The sequence below is a fragment of the Leptidea sinapis genome, chromosome 29, assembly GCF_905404315.1.
Source record: "Leptidea sinapis chromosome 29, ilLepSina1.1, whole genome shotgun sequence".
NCBI classification, from domain to species: domain Eukaryota; kingdom Metazoa; phylum Arthropoda; class Insecta; order Lepidoptera; family Pieridae; genus Leptidea; species Leptidea sinapis.
In genome coordinates, this window is record NC_066293.1 from 10237748 (window position 1) to 10261235 (window position 23488).

The 23488-nt window shown below is 35.3% G+C and overlaps 1 protein-coding gene across 1 annotated transcript; it reads left to right on the forward strand.

Moving 5' to 3' along the window:
• The first annotated feature begins 1459 nt into the window (after nucleotides 1-1459).
• On the forward strand, nucleotides 1460-23434 carry LOC126973515 (T-complex protein 1 subunit eta). The gene is made up of 14 exons (XM_050820846.1): nucleotides 1460-1555; nucleotides 3449-3547; nucleotides 4743-4838; nucleotides 6183-6248; nucleotides 6952-7027; nucleotides 7703-7814; nucleotides 10040-10173; nucleotides 11259-11434; nucleotides 11959-12113; nucleotides 13936-14105; nucleotides 16175-16309; nucleotides 19019-19207; nucleotides 21014-21138; nucleotides 21691-23434. The coding sequence occupies exons 1-14, from the start codon at nucleotides 1553-1555 to the stop codon at nucleotides 21781-21783; spliced, it is 1629 nt and encodes a 542-aa protein (XP_050676803.1). The 5' UTR covers nucleotides 1460-1552; the 3' UTR covers nucleotides 21784-23434.
• The last annotated feature ends 54 nt before the right edge of the window (nucleotides 23435-23488 follow it).

Genomic DNA, 23488 nt, shown 5'->3' on the forward strand with positions numbered 1-23488 from the left:
GGAATGTATGGATTATTCGTACTGGGCTCATAAATCGCCGCCATGCCTTATTGTTAGTCTCCAAAAATACTTAGCTCTTCAAGCTCCAACACATAGATCACAATTTCTTCCTATATTTTGTGTTAACTATGATGCATTAATTTTAAATCCATCTATTTTGTTTGACTTTGGTGTTTGTAAACAAGATCCTTCTGCCAATGCCAAATTTATGGATATTATTGACAGTGACAGCCGATGGAAACATTGCCATTTAGTTTTTAGTGATTCTTCCAAACCCGGTCCTGAGAAGTGTGTGGGAGTTGGCATTTTTCATCAACAGTTTGGCATTGTACAGAAAATAAAATTGCCTCCAGAGACTTCAGTATTTACTGGAGAATGTTTTGGTCTGCTTAAGTCTCTGGAATACATTTTAATCATGAAATTAAAAAACACAATAATTTTTACCGACGCTAAAAGTGCCCTACAAGCCTTGGACAGATTTCCTTTTAGCAGTAACAATCATCCAGTCATTATTGCATGTCGTGATTTATTGTATCAATGTTGTAGCAAAAATTACACAGTTTCCTTTGCTTGGATTCCGGGGCACTCAGGAGTCTTTGGCAATACCAAGGCTGATAGCCTTGCCAAAGCTGCGGTCAATGACGGAGATCTGGTTCCGTACCAAAACTTTTGTTGTGATTTGGCCCTCCTTCCTAAATCCCAGTTATTCAACTCTTGGACACATATGTGGCTTTCTTCAAGTCAGACTAAAGGTCGATATTACAGCACGATCCAGGTGGATATACCTACTAAACCGTGGTTTTCAAATCTGACGTTTGGTAAAGCTACCACTTCGACTCTTATTCGTATGAGGCTGGGCCATGCATGCATTCCCTTGCATCTGGCAAGGCTTAACCTTTTGCCTAGTGATATATGTGAGTGTGGCAATGACGTTGGGGATTTTAATCATATATTCTTTGCCTGTCCTCGACATGACCGTTCCGCTTTTATTTCCTCGCTTTTGTACATTAAAATTCCTTTTCCTACTTCAATTTCTGTCCTTTTATCTAATATAAATATTGATGTATATAGAATTTTAGCTAGTTTTATTTTTCTTAACGATATAAAATTATAACCATTTATGTACTTATATACTAAATTTACCTGATCCTTTTCCAAATTCCGTTCCAATTCTCAATCCAATGACACACTTCCTCACCTTTTTGTATGGCTGACGCACAAACCGTGCAGGCCAATAAATGGCGCAAAAAAAAAAAAAATCTTATCGACTATTGCCATTACCCAAACTAAGCACGTTTTTAACACACTACCTATATCCATAAGTTTAATAAATTTATAATTTACCATAATCAAGTCACCATAAGACAAATTGCAATGATATCGGTTTTCTTTAGTATTTAACGTTACAGGAATTTTAAGCTTTTTGAGTTTTGACTTTTGACGTGCATTTTAAAGCGTAGTGAAGTTGTCAATTGTCATTTGTCAAGTGAGATTTGAGAATTACGGAATTTGTATTGTGAAATTGTGAATTGTATCCAGAAGTTAAATCAAGATGGTAAATAAATTTAAAAATTTCTTATTAATCACGCTTTAATTTAACAATTTGTGAAGTGTATTATTATCGATCTTTGGGAAATTATTTGGGGACTTGGTTATTTTTATCGATGAGAACGTACTTTTTGTAGAACTATCAACTCTATGAAGCGGGGTTCTACCGTTCAGGAATAATATTATATTAGAATAATGAGTAACAGTTCCTATTCATATAAATGTATCGTTTAGTCTTTTTATTTATTTTATAAGTTTCCCTACGGGCTCTAATAACATGTTGATCATTCATTTGTGATAATAACAATAATAATATAAACTAGGTTACCTGGAAGATAATGCTTACCATTGCTTGTTCTCATGAATTATTGACATTATAACTGAAAATTCAAATATTTTTCGTGTTTTTCTATTCATAAATATAGGAATGCATGATTATCACTTGAGAAATCAATTTAATAAAACCAAAAAATAAAACATCTGCATTTGACATTTCTGTTGCTAAGTTAAAGGTACTTTAATTGTAATTAATTCATAGTGCAAACACCATAGCTTTTTTAAATACACATTTAAACCAATAAAGATATAAATATTCTGCACACTCACTGGCTTGACTTTTTCTTCAAATGATATTTCGTTTCTTCTTTTAATTCAGTATATTATCAGAGGATTTCAATTAATTATATGTGAGGATTTACTAAAACTTGATCTTGATTGCACCTATTTGGTGACTAAAACCTTAAGACAGATAGGACTGGCAGTCTATTATTTGGAGGAGAAAATCTATATATCTATATAGTTTTTTTTATTTATTTACTAATTTCTCAAGACTAGATACATAGCCTTAAAGGTAATCATATGTCTCTGGGACATAATAATAACTTACATTTTTGTATAGTCTTCTTCAAAGTGGGAGTGTCTAGCCATTTTCCATCCAAGGTGAAATCAAAAATCTCCTCAATGTCAATAAAAATCTTAGATAGGATGTTGTGATAATAAATAACGTAAGAGTTGAGTTGACCTGTTTGTTTTTGTTGTGCTTTAAAGTCTACTGAATTTCATTGTAATTATAACGCAAATAAATAAAAATGAATAGAATGAATCTCTGGGAGAGGGGTGTCAACTGAAAGCGGTAAGAAACCCCCATAAAATAGAATCCTTACCAACACAAATTCGGGATTCTAGTGAAAATGAGAAACAATACCAAAGACAGTTCTGAAGCAGGCCTGTTTGAGGCCTCAAAAAATGTATGAAAAGTTCAAAAAATGTAAACTATTCTTAAAAATTAATATTATCATAATTTTACTAAAAATTTAATATATTGTTTGTTGATTGAAGAACAAATATGCATGTCACAAACATTAATGAGAATATGTTATGTTTTTTTTTTTAAAGTGATCACTTCTAGGATTAATATTTAATACACAAAATAAAATTTGAAAAACAAAATTTTATGAACAATGCGGGATTTGAACCCACAACAAACAAGAACAAAGCAAACAAAATTTTATGAACGATTCGGGATTCGAACCGACAACCGCGGGTGCTCTAACTTACTGAGCTAACCATTCAAGTACGGCCTCGTTATAAAATTCTGTTTGCTTTGTTCTTGTTTGTCGTGGGTTCGAATCCCGCATTGTTTATAAAATTTTGTTTTTCAAATTTTATTTTGTGTATTAATGAGAATTGCTTAATATTTATTAACCAATGCATGAGCATACTTGACTTGACTTTTTATTGTGAACCAGTTCTTTTCTTAGCTACTTTCAATTTGTAAAAGTGGTATTAATATATAGTATTTTTTAAACAGTGCTTACATCTATAAATTTTCGGTTCTGATAGGGGGCAAATGAGGGTTCAGTGGATAACATGTAAACCAAGTTTGATATTTTTGTTATAGCAACCACAAATATTAGTGTTGAAGGAGGGAACGGACCAGTCACAGGGGAAGCCACAGCTGATCTCCAACATAAATGCCTGCCAGCTTGTTGTAGATGCTGTGAGTATTTAGGAGAGAAGTTTAAAACATATTACTACACATTATTTGTTTGTCTGATGGTGCAAGTAAGTATGTAAGTAAGTATATCTTTATTTGGAACGAACACTACAAATACAGGGAAACACTTACAAAATATATCAACCAATAATGTGGACAATATTTGAAAAACTTATCTAAATAAGTATGAATATAATATAAATGCCTAATCTAATTAAAACTAACATGACATTCTAGAATCAAGATCAACATAATGCTGGTGTTTGCAGTGTTTTATCCCAAAAAGGTTATCTATTCACCATTTTAGTTGGGTATATCAAATACTGATTTCCAGTAGCTACCTTTAATACGGCGGCCGTCGCGATTACGCAGAGACGACACGATCTCCCTTGGCAATGTTTGGCACTTCAGTCTTGAAAGGTCTTATGCCTGATCTACTCATAACAAATGATAGCAATATTTGTATCGGTTGGGGAAAACAGCAGCCGGTAATTGATTCCACCAACGGTCTGTAGGAGGCAAGAAATTTCTTGAAAAACATGTGATTGTTAACCTAATGTCCGTTGGTGGAAATCGGCCACTGGTATGTACCTAAAAAACTCCTTTGAGCACTCCCCGTGATGAATGTGGAAGAAGATGGAGAGAGAACCCATATCTATATTCAACTCCAAAGAATTAAGCCGATCAGAGATGACTTTGCTGTTGATAATTTGACAGCGGAATGTGTGGATGGTTATCTATAAAGGCCGTTCCCAATATTCAGTCTATCTCTTACTTGAGATAAAAGATCGTAACTATCATTGACTTTTCTGTCCCAATAAACTTATCAATGGTATTATCCGTTGACATTATTACAGACCTTATCCATACATGCTGTCTGACAATGGGACAACATATAGATTACCAGCGATAGAGGTTTGTATGGAAATTGCAATTCACACGTCCCAATATAAGGCAATAAGAATGACTTATCGGGTATAGTGGGACAGCTTCAGATTATTGACAGCTAATTACTGACATTAGAAGGTAGTAATTTATCTGTATCTGTAGAGAGTATATTGGAAATGGCTGTAAGTAATTTGTGAGGTGACATGATTAACTTGGCTATGTCACTGATTCCTGTATATTTATTCTATCTTTTAAAAAGGATAGAGCATTGAATAAAATATTTAAAATTGTTTTATTATTTTGTTGACAGGTCCGCACAACGCTGGGACCCAGAGGCTTGGACAAATTGATTGTGGATCACAATGGAAAAGCTGTAATTTCAAATGATGGAGCAACTATTATGAAGGTATCATATAAATTATTAAAATTTTTGTGAGACATTATCTCCCTTATTCATAATAGTCTGCTAACTTAAAGCATTGCTAATTCTCACTCTGTCTTCTTCTATTGACCTAAGTCAGAATGAGAAAAAACACTCCTAAGCGGCTGTTTAACGTTAGCGGACCATTGACCATGAATAAGGGGGTATAACTTTATTTATTAACACGGCTTTACTCACGGTTTATCCGTGTTTAAAATTCCACTCACCCTGGTGAGGGACCTATGAATAATCTGAGGCTAGTTGGTACCCACACTGATGAACCGTGAACAAAGCTGTGTTAATAAATAAAGGTTCATTACAAATTAAATAAATCAATAAAAACCAAATAAGTGGGTAGATTTCATATGTAGGTGTGAGATAATATTTAAGAGTTGTTCTTGCAATAGGTAGAAATTGGACTATCACCATAGGGCCAGCATATGCAAATGTGTTTACAGTTTTCGAATTCATATAAATTTTTATTTAAGGCTTTTAGAAAGGTGTACGCGCTTTTTTTTAAGGTATCCATGTCATATCGTCCAGAAACACAACCCAAAGAAGCTGATTCCGCAGCTTTGTAGTATATTGTGGAAGAATGATCCTTGAAAAAGATGGTGGGGATGATATTCTAATCTGTGGCGTGTCGGACGAAGGCGAAATTTGGCGGCAGGAATCAGGTGAAACAGTTCTTCGGAAAACTACCCGTGATAAATGCGGTAGAAGACAAACAATGAACACGACATCTCTACGCATAATTGTATTGAAGGTTATATTAATAGAATACCAGATCTCATTATATAAGAGCCATCCTCAGCTTGCTTTGACATTTGACATGGCCATCTACAACTCCTTACAAAAACTGAAATACAATAAATCTTATTGATAAAATAATTTACCATAAGATTTTCTTTTCAAAGTTTACCTTTCTGAAAAATGTTCTCAATAAATCTTAAGACCTGTGTAACTTTATTCTTAGAATATATGAACATCATAATATAGTAAAGGCGTAAAAGGCATTTAATGTCTCAATTTCTATCCTTTAGAATTCTTTTTGATGTCACTTCAAACACTACCACCGCTTCGGAAACAAAGAAACTGCGCAATATCTAAACAATCCAATTAGTGTCATTTCCATCACCTACATGAATAACATGATTTTCATTTGATTTATATATCATATTCTGTGTCACATGATTACAACTAACGGATCCAATTTCCAAAACAAACCATGTTGAAAATACACTGTATGATGAACAATTATCACATACATTTCTTGTAGATATATCATTGAAATACTTGATGATTAAAATTATTTGTACTCTCTTTCAGCTCTTGGACATTGTTCATCCCGCTGCCAGAACACTGGTGGACATTGCCAAATCTCAGGATGCCGAGGCAAGTTTGTATCATTTTATATTTGTAGCAGTTATATAACTATGCATGTTTTTGGCATTAAAAATAAACTGTTCGTCTTGGGGTGCCCAACAGAAGTATTTAATATTGAAATCATTTTACTTGAGAAAAGCTTAGGTTATAACTTAAATTCATGTATGTATTACTATGATAATGGTAATGAAAGGTTATTTAATAGTTATTAATAAAACCTTTGATTGAATATAAAAAATATATATTATTCCTGGTTCAATTCTATTCTTAGGTACTTTATTAGTATTATTATTTAATCTTACCATGGTTTATTTTAAAATGTGAACATTTTTGTGTCTGGATACAATTACAAGTTACAAGTAATTGAAATGATTTGTAAAATGATGAAAATGTTAATATTGATTTAAAAGAGTGGCATTGAGTTACTTGCCACATCTTCTCGTTAGCTCAAGCCCTTTACGAAGAGGCGGTTAAGACAATAATGAAAAATTTTTTTTTGACATTCATAAGTGTTATTTCCATGACCTACATGAATAAAGTGATTTTGATTTGATTTATATATAATATTATGTGTCACATGATTACAACTAACGGATCCAATTTCCAAAACAAACCGTGTTGAAAATACACCGTATGATGAACAATTATCACATACATTTCTCAACATTTAGCTAAAATGGGTATTAATTTTAAGATGATCTCATTGATTCAGGTTGGTGATGGAACTACCTCAGTGGTGATATTGGCTGGTGAGATCCTGCAAAGGTTGAAGCCATTTGTTGAGGAAGGTTAGTACTATCTAAACATTTTCAGTTGTGTTAAAAATTATATACAATTCAAACGCCCTTTACAAACTGCTTCAACAAATTGAAGTATTTAGTTCTATATTTCTTACCACACATGTTGCTACATCAAAACAAGAAAATATATACATGTGTATTTGATACAAAACGATAAGATATTTAAAACAGTCCATTTGTTCTATATGTGCAAAGGACTTACATAAAAAATACGGTAATTTTAAAGAAGTTTTAATTTGATTTTGGGACCTACTAGTGACCAATAGCCGATTTGGTTCTGGCACTCTTCACTGCTTATTGCATCATTTTTTCTGGCCATTTATTTATTAGACTGTTTTCGTATTTTATATTATTTTTATAATAATTGTCCACATCTTACTATCATACTAAATTACCAACTCTTCTTTCCCATTATTTTATTCTAACTGATGGTAATAACCCCTCAAATAACAGTTATTGAACGAGTTGCCACTTTGCATAAGGCTTATTTCATTTTGCATTTGTAAAATGCCATAATATGAGATTGCCTGCAACATATCTAGTGTGATGTTACGGAATGATGAAATGAAAAAGTAATGGTGATCACACATCACCTAAGATAAACCCCATCATATGCATCAGTAAAGTTTGTTTCAATAGATTAAAATATCCCAACAATTCCAGGAGTACATCCTCGCATTATTGCAAAAGCTGTTCGCACTGCTGCCAAGTTGGCTGTCGACAAAGTGAAGGAGTTGGCTGTCAGGATCGAGACCAAATCACCAGAAGAGCAGCGGTAAGATATTAATTTACTTACCGGTTACGTTATCACTTGACGTGACGTCGATGACGTCACATTGTCACTTTTTAACAGTGTGCAAAACAAGAGTCACTAGGATATTATCTAGTATATATATAAAAATGAGTTGCTGTTCATTAGTCTCGCTAAAACTCGAGAACGGCTGGACCGATTTGGCTAATTTTGGTCTTGAATTATTTGTGGAAGTCCAGGGAAGGTTTAAAAGGTGAATAAATATGAAAGTGTTAGGAATTAAATTAAAAACAACAATTTTGTTTTTCCATTGATGTGGATCCCCGTACTTATTTTACGAAATAATTCTTGATGATATGAAATATTATTGACAAATTAATAAAAAACATTATTTTATTTATTATATACAGAACTAATCTAGTCGGGTCAACTAGTTATATAATAATAAATAAACAATGATTTGTTCAGCATTGAAGATTGATGTAATGGTGTTGTAACAACAACAACAGAACTATTGACCATTAAAGTCAACTGTAACAATGAAAAATTCAAAAACAAAGCAGTGATACATTTAATTAATCCTAGAAGAACCTCGCTTATGACATATCACTTTAGAAATAATTAATTGTTTAAAGCATAGCATGAAAATATCACATGTATCTAACGGTAATGAAACTGCAAACCGTACTGACGCAATAAGTCGAGCGCGAGGGGGTGAAAAGGGAACGGGAGGGGACTTCACGTTTCATTGAGGTCCACAGATAATGTTAAACTTTCATATCCTTTATTCAAGTCGGTAAAAGTATAGTCTGTTAACATTCAAGAGAGTCAGACATCAAATATTTGTAAAAATTTAACTATAAAATGAACTTTTTATGAATATGATTAAGATGGGCAGGATTCATGATCAGAAATCATAAAAAAATATGGGAACAAAAGTAAAGGATTGCACCCTAGTAGACAACATTAAAATGTGATATTAAAATGATAAAAATTGTGAATGAATGTAGCTGCCACGTTATCTGTTTTATGCTAAATATTTAGGGTACTAAGTAGTTACTTGATATTAATTTTATCTGAAATAATTAAATACGTAACACATGTGTTTTATGTGCACCCCACCACCTTGTGGACGCACGCGTTACACGGTGATAGCGGGTCACGGCGTGGTAGGGGGAAGTCGACCGCACGGACCTGTCGTCGCTTGCGCTTAACTGACTAAAATAATCGCGTAGTGCAGTAATGTATTCATTATTATTAGACCGTGTGAGGCTTGGTTCATCTCTCCACTAACAGATGGCGCTGTTCTGTTTGAAGAAAATCCTACATCGCGCTATCTTTATCAATCTGACAAATTGTGAGCGCGCCTACGCCTATATTGAATAAACCTCTTCCTGATATAACACTGGTGTGTCGTTGGCCCACCTGATAACGACACCCTCCCTTGGTCACCCCGCTCTAGAGGTGTGTCATTGAAGGTTTTTAAAATAATTTAATTTAACTGTTTTTGTCAATGGTCCACAGGTTGAAAATACTGTTAAATCGTCAACGGGTTTTGAAAAACCGGTTAACGCATTTATTAATAATTTAGTTTTTTATTAGGTTCATACTTCAAATTATATTAATAACATTGCTAAATTTAATTTATACCTATTTTGTCAATATAATATCAAGTCAAAGTTTTCGTTCGCAAATTCGTCAACTGTTTTGAATGAAGCTGTTTTAGTGAGGCATTCAATTTCTTAATTTATTGCGAGTTACGGGCGAAGACGTTGATTGAATTTATTAGCTTATTATGTTCAACAGGTTTTTTCGTTGAAGAAAAACAGTTAATTCGTTGACGAATGTAAAACTGTTAATAAAAGCAGTTTATTGATTTAACGACCACCTCTACCCCGCTCGCTCCAAATGCCCCTTTACGTTTCAAGTACCTAATTTTATTACCTAATTAAAACGTGAATCAAGTAAGTACTTGGGGTATTCTCCATATCGTTAGTGTCTTACCAGTCATACTGTATGAAACAAGCAGTTCTGCACAAAATTTTAAATTTTGGGCACTCAGAAACTAGGTAAGTCTATAGTGAAAACTCGAATATTAAAGTTTGTTTGCCAATGATTATAATTTCGGATCCAATTACTGAAATGATATATGTGGAACATGATCGGATGAGGCAATACTATATTCTATTTAATATCTGTAGGTTTGTTTTTAAATAATATGATATCTAGTATTTTGATTGTTCATTCAGTGACCTGCTGAAGAAATGCGCGGTGACAGCGATGTCTTCCAAACTGATTCACCAGCAGAAGGGCCACTTCTCGCAGATGGTGGTAGATGCTGTGCTCTCATTGGATGCTCCGTTACTGCCTTTGGATATGATTGGTGAGCCTCGATTTACAGCTTGCAATCTTAGATCATTTATACGTCTAGGAAGACGGTGACAGCTGAGAAAACGTCGATAAAAATTGTGGTTGACTGTTAACCTCTATTTTGGGCAATGCTCGCTTACACATAGTGTCACACTAATCGCCAGTGTAAGACGTAGTTTGTCACGCACACTAAAGTAATAAACCTGGCCTGTTTTAATCAGTTGTCTAGCAGCAAGAGACTTATATTTAGACGTATAAATTATCATAAGTTATAATTATTATAAGTTTGCAATAGTACAATACACCTTCATAAGAGGTTGACTATGTTCCAATGATTTCTCATGTGTAGTAAGAGAATGTGGGTGGGGGTGATCACTACAGGTGACACTTATATTCGTTTGTTCTCCTCTTCCATAAAAAAACACATTTAAAGTTTCAAAAAAGGTTCAGGTTATGTAAAATGAAATAAAAATGATTTGTTATTTTAAAGTGATATCACTCTCACTTCTGGGATTAATTATACAAATTAAATTTGTAACCAAAATCTATGAACGATGTGAGAATCGAACTCGTGCCTCTCGGGTTCCGGCCCAACGCTCTTACCAACTGAGACAACTGTTCAAGTGACACATAGATCGTAAAATTGGTATGTCTTTTTCAACTCCCAGTTTGTGGATCCATCTACAGGGCCTACTTTACAGTTGATAACCTGTTCCACATTAATAATTATTGCATATTAGGAAATTGATATGTAATGTCGGGCTTTCAAATCAAAACAATTTGTTATACAGTATTTTAAGCGCACTCGGACGGAAACCGAGAGGCGCGGTTTAGAGACCTCGCATCATTCACAAAATTAAGTTACAAATTTGTTTTGTAGAAATAAAAATTATTGATAATTTATATTTATTAATCCATAGTTATTTAAGTGTTAATTCCCCTTAGTCTATACATGCTATATGGTCATTTGTATTCTGATAGTGTCTACTGAAAATATCCCATAGTTTTTCCAATTTTAATATTATGGTGAAACATTGAGGTGCATTGCTGATTAAAATTAAGAGATTTCTATTTTACCTCAACCAATTTTCACTACAGGTATAAAGAAGGTGACAGGAGGAGCACTTGAGGATTCTTTCTTGGTTGCCGGAGTTGCTTTCAAGAAGACATTCTCTTATGCTGGATTTGAGATGCAGCCCAAGAGCTATGAGAATTGTAAAATTGCCCTGCTTAATATAGAGCTGGAGTTGAAAGCGGAGAGAGACAATGCTGAGGTATATGCTTTTAAACTTAGTTATTTTCATAACAGTTGAAGTAATAACTAATTTCAAATGTGTACCCAAATATACCATTTCAAATCTTCACTGTAAAGGCTCAGTAGATATAGGTAGTAAAGGTGTGGATGTTCATAGTATTTTTGTGCTCCAAAAGAGAGCAAGTTATAATATGCGAACCAAGAGTCTTGCTTCGGGAATGATCAAGTTGATAAACAACCTAACCCTTCCCTCACAATACATTTATAAGTATTACTAAATTCATGAAAATGTCATTTGAATTCATTCAATTAAAGAAGAATAAACTGTACATGCTGTTTCATAAGTTGATTTTCAATTTTACAATCAAATCCAGACAGTATACTATTCAAGAAATATATTAACTTCCTGTCTGCTTGTGTTGCCATATGGCAACGGCATGAGGCCACCATGTTGAGGCTTTTCTTGACCTCTGTTTTTTTTACATGGTTTTTTATTTTCCATCAGCGTTTGCCCTACTAATTTATATTTCTGTATCACTCAAGGTGCGCGTCGACAATGTTAGGGAGTACCAGAAAGTGGTAGATGCTGAGTGGCAGATCCTGTATGATAAGTTGGCAGCGCTTCACTCCTCCGGAGCCAATGTTGTGCTGAGCAAACTACCCATTGGTGATGTGGCTACACAGTACTTTGCAGACCGGTGAGTTGTAACTATGGCTAGTTCAGTCTCAGATGTAGTTACTGTCATGGTATAATAATATACTCCGCCCCATATTCTCTTCCTATGACAGCTGTATCACATGATTGGCCTAAGAGTACATAATCAGTTGCAATGCGGTCTCAAAATATTTTACAGTGAAACAACGCTATAGATGTGAGCAACACGACAATATCGATGAAATGGCGAGCTGTCAGTATGACACTGTGTGTGATTCTATTGGGTTTGATAACTTAAATACACAGTTTAATTTATATCTAAATAGATAAGTCACGAGTTTATTAAGTGAGCAAAGCTGAGCGGAGCTCCCACCGGGTGACTTCAATTGATTTCTGTGTTAAATTGTTTCTCGGCCATTTCTGGACCAATTTAAAAAAAATTTGAACTCATAGAAAGCTTTCGAAATTTTCTAGGTTATTGTCAAGACAGAATTTTGAATTTCGACTTGATTCAATTTTTATAATAAAAAAACAAACATGATTTAGAAATTATTTTAAATTAGCACGCGCTATTTATATTTATTTAAAATTTGAGCCAATTAATGAAATCACAATGAGTTTTAATATTAACATTCCTTAAATCCTTTGATCATTTTCGAATGTTCAGGATTTATAAGCATCAATAGTTTACCTCGCTTCGCTCAAATATACGCCCCAGCGAAGCGGTACGACGAGCGACTGCGGCATTCTTGTTAGTTACGCTAGTTAGTGATTTATGTTATATTAATTAACGTCCGTTTTCAATAACTTATCTATACTTAGTATAACTTACTAGACGCAGACAAATCTATTACTTTACTTTTACGCTTAATTACATTTCAATGACCTATTGACAGATAGCATTGGACTATAACTGTATTGGACATAATTATGGATAGATAAGATCTTGTCATTAAGCGGTGACAGCAATGTATCCGTACGTTAAACTAAGGGTAGATAGGTTATTGAAAACGGCCGTAACTCAATAAGGAGGTTGTTGTGGGAAAAGAATGAATACCAGGCAGAGTATATTATTATACTATGGTTACAATGGTTGTATCGGTAGTGTCCAGTATATTGGTAAATCTCCAATGATTATATCTTACGGATCCAATTTCCGAATATAAAATTGATGACAGATAGTAGATATGAGGCGATTTACCAAAAAACCCAGTAAGGACTTATTATTGTATTAGTTTATCGCGAACAGAGCGGTGGAGGACTTTGTTTTATAATATGTAGTGATATTCATACAATATTTGTGCTGCAGAAGAGGGCTATTCGCGCTATTTATAACCTAGGTCCTAAAGAATCATTGAGAGCAAAATTCAAAGAAATTAACATCTTGACTGTTGCTTCTCAATATATTCTTGATAATGTAATGTAATGTTCATAGGCACATAAGTGAATTTGCCAGAAACTGTCATAACCATAATGTTTACACCAGGAACAGACACAAGTTTATAATGCCTACTACTCGACTAAGTCGAGTTAGTTAGTCTTTTGTGGGGGCGATGTATATGCTTTTACAACAAGATTCCAGAAGTATTACGTTATTCAAAAAATTGTTAAAAAACGTTTGTAAAGGTTACTATAACATAAATGACTTTCTTAATGATAGCACAGTTTGGGAATTGAGTGACCGCCCTCAGGCAATTAAATAATAAGTTTAAATTTACAATATTACTTTGTGAACATATTTATTCGATGAAAAAAAAAGCCCGCTGAGTTTGTTGCGCCCATTCTTCTCAGGTCTGAGGCATTCATTTTGGAATGGGTGGTAGTTTTTTAGTAATTGTGTGAGTGACGTGTGCCGCGGTTCCCAGTGACATGTTCTGCGCGGGCCGCGTGCCCGAGGAGGACATGCGGCGCACGCAGCGCGCGTGCGGCGGCGCCGTGCTGTCGTCGACACGTGACCTGCGGCCCGACGCGCTCGGACACTGCGCGCACTTCACCGAGCGGCAGGTCGGCGGCGACCGGTACAACATCTTCACAGGTACCGCCGACTAGACACTTAACCTTTCCGCATCGGACGTGCCCGTAGGCACTGGAAATTCAAAAGAACAGAGAGAGCGACAGTGCCCCAAAAGCAATCTTTTTACCCCACCCAGTTTTCACCCTTATTAGGTGTACAAGATGGTTTATTTGCCAACGCAAATATGAACGAGTGAAGTCCGATACACATTTCGATCCGTTACGATTCAAGGCCACCAATATTCGACGTCATAGCTTTACGGACATAACATTTTTGTGTTCACTTGTTCCCGGGCGGCGCAGCGAGCGGTCTTTATCAAGACTTTGCACGAAGATTGTTCTTTGTGGAGATTTTGGTTTTATTTTTTAATGAACATATAATGTTCATTACAAAAACATAAAAGGAAATAAATAAAACAAGTAATTAACATTGAAAATCTACATTTATTTTTTTAACAATATATCTAGCTTGTCCACTGACATACTCCAAACTGGTCCAGCAACCTTCTTTATGTCATCTTCCCACCTTAGTATCTGTCTGCCTCTCTTTCTTTTAGCATCTCTTGGGTACTAATGAGTGAGTTTCTGTAACCACTTGTTCGGGCCTCTGATCATATGACCCGTCCATTTCCACTTAAGTTTTTTCACAGTTTTTGTTATGGGGATCACCTTTGTTTTTTCTCTTATGTCCGTTAGTGTTTCTCTACTATATACTTCCAGTTTTCTCATATTTTTGCTTGTAAGAGCCCAGGTTTGGCATCCATACGACATACATGGTTGCATAACAACTATACACTTATCGCCTTACAAATAAAATTGGCATAGAGTTACAACTAATCATAAACAAAGAATATGTAAAATGTTTACAAATAGACATTTTGCTTGCGAATGGTTTGTTCGAACGTATAACGTTTCCCGCGTTTTATTTGCTTGTCATTCGGAAAACTTCATAATGATCATTGTATTGACAGTGTTGTCAACGATATTGTAAACATTTTGCATTTTCTTTGTTTATCATCAGTTATAACTTTATACCAAGTTTATTTGTAAGGCCGTTAGAATAAATATACTAGCGTATAGACGCTTTGAAGGCCCCCTGCAAGTTGGACCGACGATCTGATCAAGATCGCCGGAATACGCTAGATGAGGGCAGCGCAGGACCGATCGTCGTGGAGATCTTTGGGGGAGGCCTTTGTCCAGCAGTGGACGTCTTCCGGCTGAAATGATGATGATAGACGATTTGACATTATTGACATTGTTATTCGTCAATCTGTGTCAATTTGTCATTTAGCTTTCATAGTCACAATACTATGGAGCTAATTCCAAGCGTGGCTGACTGTTTACGACTTGTCAATCAAAATCGGTTACAGTCTACAACAAAATACAGTTGGCATTCCATAACAGAACAATACATCTTTTGTTCTCTCTGTTTAATCTATAGAATGATGAATTATTTAATAGATTTTTAATTTTTTATTTTTAGGAATGTACGACCATAGTTACTGTAATAAAGTACCTATACTGCGTGGATTTAAAAATTAAAATTTATAGATTGGACGTAAACACTTCGTTTCTCTAAAAAAAACTTTATTATTGTTTTAGTATAAAGTGTAATCAAACTAATTTCTTAACAACATAATAAAATTATGTATTGTTAATAGGTTACGAAAAGAACGAAGCACCGGAAGGTTAGAAAATCGCGTGTTTATTGAATAGTAGAGTTGAGACGGTAGTTTGAATTCTATCCAAGTGCAGTTGAGCTGAGGTAATCGCCAATGATTAAAATCAACGGATCCAATTTTCTGAGGTATTATGAGGATCAAGATTGCTATGAGGCGATGTACTAAGCAATACTGTACAGGTTTATAGCGACACAATTGTAGGTAAGGGAATGTTATATCATATGCCTTTGATCAGTATCTTACGATCCTTAATGCTAATTTCATACATGTTATACTTTAGAAGATTATATTTATAGCAATAAATGTAGTAACTGTATTAGAAATACAATAATATTGGGCGTAGTATTTTTTTTATCTAATTTTCGGAACATGGCCAATTATTGAACTGTGATGTTGGATGTTGTTCCAGGTTGCCCGGCTGCGAAGACCTGCACTCTGATACTCCGCGGCGGTGCCGAGCAGTTCTTGGAGGAGACGGAGCGCTCACTGCACGATGCCATCATGATCGTGCGGCGCACACTCAAGAATGACGCTGTCGTAGCCGGTAAGATGAGATGAGAGTTTTTTTTTTATATGAGCTCACGGGATAGGGAGAGGTGAGGCAACCGCCCATGGACATCCGCAACAACAGGTGTGTCAAGAAATGCGTTGCCGGCCTTTAAGGTGAGAGTATGCTTTTTTCTTGAAGGTCCCTAAGTCGTATCTGTTCGGGAAGACCGCTGCCGGTAGTTGATTCCACAAAGTGGCTGTGCGGGGCAAGAAAATTCGAACAAAACGCGCGGTTGTGGAATGCCAGACGTCTACGTGATGCGGATGGTACTTTGCACGTAATGTCCGGTGGTGGAATTCGGCCGCTGGAATCAACCCGAAAAGCTCCTCTGAGCACTCCCCGTGATAAATGCGGTAGAAGATGCAGAGAGAACCCACATCTCTACGCAATGCAAGAGAATCAAGCCGATCGGAGATGACTTGATCGTCGATGATTCGAGCCGCTCTTTGTTGTATGCGGTCAAATGGAAGAAGCTGGTACTGGGGAGCACCCGCCCAGAGGTGAGAACAGTACTCCATGTGATGCCGAATTTGCGCCTTATAAAGTTGCAGGCGGTGGCTTTTAGTGAAGTACTGTCTCGCCTTACTGAGTACACCAAGCTTTTTAGAGGCCAGTTTGGCCTTCTCTTCCAAGTGACCACGGAACTGAACGTCGCTCGATATATCGACGCCAAGTAATGGCATACAGGCTGTGGCAGTTAGAGGAGTGATCTCGAATCGAGGGTCCATTGTCCATTGGTTTTGGCATTAGATACATAAATAAGAATGTATTAGGATATAAACACGTAAATAACTACAAAGCTGTGAAATGAGCTTCCTTGTGCGGTGTTTCCGGGACGATACGACATGGGTACCTTCAAAAAAAGCGTGTACCTTAAAGGACGGCAACGCTCCTGCAATCTATCTAGAGCAATCACTGTGGTGTTACAAGAGAATGTGAGGGGCGGTGATCACTTAACACCAGCTAACCCGTACACTCGTCCTCCTTTTCCATAAAAAAAAATAAAGTTGACTCACAGGTGAAAATACAGATAAGGCGCGAGTTGAATGCAGAGTTCAGCTATGCGAATGCGATAGTGCTGTAAGATGAGTGTGTCGATAAATTGATAATAAAATAATACTTCAAGTTTACCATTTTACACATTTTATCCTTATAATCAAATCTCAAATTTTTGTTCTGACTTTCTTCAACACACATGTGTAAAAAACATTTATCGCAATTTCTCTTGCTTGGCGATGAATAAAAAGTCGTTTTTTCGGAACGGAACCTGGATGGACTTGGATCAGACTTTATTAACATCAAAAAAATAACACGGGATCGCAACTTTAGTATAAACTCGATAACACGGTAATCGACGACTACGGTACAGCACTACACTCAAAGAGTATAATAATATATAGGGAAAAGAGAGCCCTCTCTACGCATTATGAGCTGTCTATTTGAAAACTAGCGCCATCTGGAGATTGGCCCCGAAAATAACTATACATAAGCTCGAAATTATAAAATTATTTTTTAATGTTGTGACGCAATTAAATAACTAACTCTAATTTTTAATGTAGATATTGTAATTTTTACCATGTTGAAATTGCGCGTAGAGTTAGTTATTCAATTTTGCCGCAACATAAAGGATAGATTTAGTAGTATAAATATGCAAAATGGAACACGAGAGCTACATACATGCGCAAACGTTTGAAGTAGCCGCCATTTTATGACCAGTGGGCAGTGACAGAATTATAGAAAAGTTGAAAGGTTTCAAAGCGAGTGACAGCTGACAAAGCTTTCATTTTCGGGCCAACTAACAGATGGCACTACAGTCTTCTGAGAACGTCACTTTAAGGCGTCTGTCCCAACCCTGACTACACTGTAGGCGAGGCGTGCGATTCTTTACCTCAGGCCGCTACTGTATTCAAATCACGCGCTATTTGTAGACTGCGGAAACCTCCGCTATCTGCAACTGTACTGCAATCTACATAATATAATCAGTAAAACATTTTAAATTCCGTTATATGGTTTTGTATTTTTTTAATAGAACATGTTTAATAGATTTTTAATTTCCCCAATGTCCGGAATGTTGCAATGTGACATTGCGGACCATTTATAACTTCTTTACCACCGTTTTATTTAGATTCCTAAGATTTTGGTATGTCTGTTTGTTTACTTAGCATCCTGTACCTCCATTGGTATCATAAGCATGGACTGTGGTGTGGTTGTGATGTCTGGATCACAAAGACTATTACTATAGTCGCCTGAAAAAATCTCATATAGATCTGTAATTAAATTAAAATATACTAATAATACCTTATCTTATAAATTAAATTAAATATTTTTATTCAAAATAGGATATGATACTTATTGAAAGTCAAAAATATCACCCATTTGAAAAAGTATGCATCGGACCTGAGAAGAATGTCCGCGAGAAACTCAGCGTGCATCTTTTTTTCATAATAAATAATTACGGTGTATTATCGTACAATAAAACTTAATATTTAAAAGCCTGAGCGTGTTGGCTCCATTCCTAATCTGTGTTATTAAGAAAGTTGTAACTTATATGAGAAGTGGTCATTGCCAAAGCGGAGACTATTGGAAATATCTGGAGTGAAATTAAATGTTTCATTTAAGATCATCATAATGGTGGAATATTGGGATCCCTCATTATCCTTCTATGGCAAACAGGAGCTTTAAAAATTGTCATCAATGTTTTAGGTGGAGGAGCAATCGACATGGAGCTGTCCAAACACCTCCGGGATTACTCGAAGAGCATCGCGGGCAAGGAACAACTGTTGTTGGGCGGCGTGGCGCGCGCCTTCGAAGCCATCCCTCGTCAGCTGTGTGACAACGCGGGCTTCGACGCTACCAACCTGCTCAACAAGCTGCGACAGAAGCACCACCAGGGTGAGAACAGCCTGACGAAACTCTATAAGAAAAAAGCGATTCACTCGATTGTATCGAGCAGTGATTGATAGATTGACATATGACAACTATAATCTTGTAAAAAAGAAAAAAACGGAGAGAGCCAAAATCACTGAACTGTATATCCACTGGACAGGCTGTTCCATATGTTTGACACAAAATTTTTTGTGCCTATTCTATTCTTTCTAGTGGCTTCTGTGGAAGGGACACCACAACTCGCCAATGTCACGTTACAGTAGACCACCAAGTGTAGAGCGTGAATCATGCAAATGGCTGCGAAGGAACGTACACTCCTCTGAAGTATTTTTAGATTTTGAATTAATTTCGTTCGTTTTCCCTGTTATTTATACTTCAAGAATGAACGTAATAAAGTACACAATTGTTTTTGTAAATAAATTCCCACCATCTATGTTGTCCACACTTTGGCCAACCATGCCAAAAAGGCGAATATCAAACAGGCAAGAAAGCACTTCGATAGCCGCCAGTCCAGTAGTATATAGTAGAGGTCAGTGGCCGAAATCCACTACGTTTTAAGCAACTGTTCGCTTTCAAACTTAGCCGGATTATACTTCGTAGCCATTCTGCAATTATTACTATTTCAAACTTATGTCAAATCTAACTGCATGTATCATACTATAAATTTTAATTTTTACTGAGGTAAGGCCTCTTATTACGTAGTATTACCTACATTCTCTTTGGGTGAGTGGACTGTGACACTATTCTCGTAACTAAACGAGAATAGGATTGAAGCGACCTTATTGTTGATTCAGTTACTATTATGATAAAGTTACGTTCCAATTTAAGAAAATCGTATGATGCGTATTTGTTGGGCGATAAATCTTCTGCAAAATTTTGGTGTTTGGTTGATTTGACAACTTAAAACATAATATAATAGTGCATTATAGATACCAGGGGCGTGGATTATATATAGGCATTTAGGCAATGCCTGCCTTAATAAGAACCTAAATTAGTAAAAACCACTAGTGTTAATTAATTTAGTTCCGTTGTCCTATGACCAATTTTCTATTGAACACCCACTCAGTAAGTTTTGGCTTACTTTTAAGACTCTAAGGTACCGGTAAGATATCGAGGCCGTTTTTTAGAATCGAATGGTGTATCATTTTTATCAATTATGTTTTTTTTGCGTTTCTTATCTTTAATACAAAGTAATTGAAGTAATTATCAAATATAAAAGTCACAGACTCTTACGAGAAAATTGGCAACACTGCATACTAAGAGCTTTAAATTATGAATGATTGTACTTGACTACTTATCAATGACTTTAATTGATTATTATGTCCTTTGATTAACTCTGTAACTGTAAGTTTTGCAACATCGCTAAGATTAGGATTGCATAGTGGTTACAATCAAGAAAAACATTTTTTACACCCATAATATGCATTTTACTTTTCTTTTTTAGCTATAGATTATAATCCTAAAGTTATGTTAATTCAATATTAACAGAGTATAACAAGATACTCTCAAAATATATTGAAACCATCTTCACAAACAGCCACATTATAATCCCAAAAATTTAACAAAGACGTCAAATGACTAAGAAGTTGCTGAATGATCTCAATGTTCCACTTTAAAATAATGGTTTGTGTCACTTTCAAATTAAGGATGAATCACCTTTTAAAATAGACTTTTTCAAAGACTCAATAGTGATAATATTATACTTATATTAGTAGCTTGTGGCTGTATAATTGACTTACAGATAAAAGTAGAAGTACAAAAAATTCTTTAAGGTTTTATGTTTATGTATTTGATGTACAAATTGTTTGTCAGGTGAGATTTGGTTCGGAGTGGACATTCAGAAGGAAGATATCGCTGACAACTACCTCAGCTGCGTGTGGGAGCCTGCCGTCATCAAGATCAACGCCATCACCGCTGCTTGCGAGGCTGCTGCGCAGGTGATCACTTGCTACACTTATAACTAGTCATGCTTTGATAGCATGGTGCACCCGTGATCAGCTTGAATCAATCACAGCCGTTTGGCTATTTTTTAAATTTTTGTTAAAAGGCATAAATTTTTTTTTCTCAAAATTGATTCCCTTAGAATTTTTGTTGATGTCACTTCAAACTGAAAACTCTCAGAAACTCCCAGCATTCTTTTTCGTTCTTTTAAATAAAATAATACAATAGTGTACTATAATTGTTATTGCTATAAAATAATCATAATCTAGTCCCAGGATGTCTGATCGCTTAGAAATTCAGCTGTGGAGTAATAGGATCTATGACCTGAAATGCCTGAACAGTGGCTGGAACTTTATTATTAAAGTGTATACATGTATCTTATGAAGCCTACTTAAATTACAAGCAATCCCTTATTTCTAGTGTTATAATAATGAAAATCAGTTGTTAGAGCAAAAAGGAAATTTAAAATATTTTTTTTTGTAAACTATCAAATGAAAATATACAAATATTTTCCTATTGGAATAATCATAAATAATTTAATATTGCAGATCCTGTCCATTGACGAGACAATCAAGAATGTGAAGAGTGGTGGAGACATGCCCCAAGCAGGAAGAGGGATGGGTCGACCAATGATGGGATAGACTCCCTGCTGACTCCTTCAAACTACTACCTGGTTAAATTATCTTTGGACCTGGTGTCGATGACGTTACATCGTCGCCCTTTTACGGTGTACAAAACAAGCATCAGTAGGATATTATTATTAATAAATAATTAACGATTTATTCTGTCAGTATTATATATTGATCTAAAGGTGTTATGTTGTGATGCTAACTATTATTATTATAATGGTAAAAAATTATGTATTTTTTTGGTAGTACTATTATAGTGACATAGAACAACAGAATATTAACAACAAAAGTCTAAACATAACTATGAAAATTTCAAAAACAGCAGAACAGCAGTGATAGCACGAAATTATCACGTCGCAACAGGACGAGTGCGAGGGGGCGAAATGGGGAACGGGAGCGTTCCAGCGAGGTCCAGAGATAATGTAGCCATGTTGTACTCAAGTACTACACAGGAAGACTGGAATAGAGGAAACGCAAATTATACACTTTTACACTACAGTAAAACACAAAATAAAATCTCAGAACTGCTAAGATAAAAACCTTATATATGTATTACCAAAGGCCTTAAACAATTCTGCTTTTTCTGCAGAAGTCGAGTCAACATGAGTGTAGTAGACCGTACAGTCGTTTCAGTTGGTTTTATCAAATAAAATAAATATTATTATATTAATTTAAACTTACAAATTACTAGGCCTTTGATAATTTATGCGTGTAGATAGGGCCTCTTACTGTTAGACAAGCAATGAAAACAGGCCAGGTTTATTACTTTAGTGTGCGTGACATGCTACGTCTTACACTCGCGATTGGTATGTCACTTTGTGTTAGTGTGTGTGCATTGTTCAAAATAGAGTTTAACATTCAACCCCAATTTTAAGAAAAACTATATTAGATTCAGAATATATTACAACGTCAAAAGAAGCAATAAATTATTTAAAAAATAAAAATAACAAAAATTTATGTTAATGCATGTTTGTAATGTTTAACATCTTGCATCTAGGGTTATTTAATATTGATGATCAAACAGTAAAGAAATGTTTTGTTTAATTTATCTTAAGTTTTTGTGACAACCTTACCAAAATAGGTTTAACAAGATTGCCCGCTCTTAAGAAACGTATCCTCTGGACCGTTAGTTTACACATGTGCTTACAGCAACATATATACTTGTTTCAGGTTTGATAAGAAAATAAAAATTAACTCCTGGCGCCAATCATTACCGTAAACACTTGTAAATTCATTAACACCGATCAAATACATACTCTGACCTTGTTACACTAAAATGTTTAACACAATGAAACAAAACAAAAAGCTAAGATCAAACCAATCTATCATTCTATCAAAACTATTGTTATCTAAAAGGGGCACGCGTAGTCTACTTCTATAGTGTTATTCACAAAAGCCAAAAAGTGGCAAAAGCCTCTTACTGAGCTGTTTTGGCGCCTAACGCGACGCCGGCCACTTGAAACGTGATAATGTTTTTACAATACTCGATGTATCATTATGCGGTTTATGTTACGGGTTGTTATAAGAAATAAGCTTAGTAATTGTAAACAAAAAACGTGATTGAGGATTGATTCGTGCTGTGAATGACGCCGCTCTTTCAGCGTTGTACGAGAAATTGTGACTATTTTGCTTTACGCCTTAAAATAAAAATATTGCAATTAAATTCTTTGTATTATTTTTTCTAAAGTGGACACGTTTTAATATGATCTTATGATTT

Coding starts and splice junctions, on each gene's coding strand:
- LOC126973515 (XM_050820846.1), top strand. Junction 4,839..6,182: donor ATGGAGCAACTATTATGAAG/GTATCATATAAA, acceptor ACTCTCTTTCAG/CTCTTGGACATTGTTCATCC. Junction 19,208..21,013: donor GCGACAGAAGCACCACCAGG/GTGAGAACAGCC, acceptor ATTGTTTGTCAG/GTGAGATTTGGTTCGGAGTG.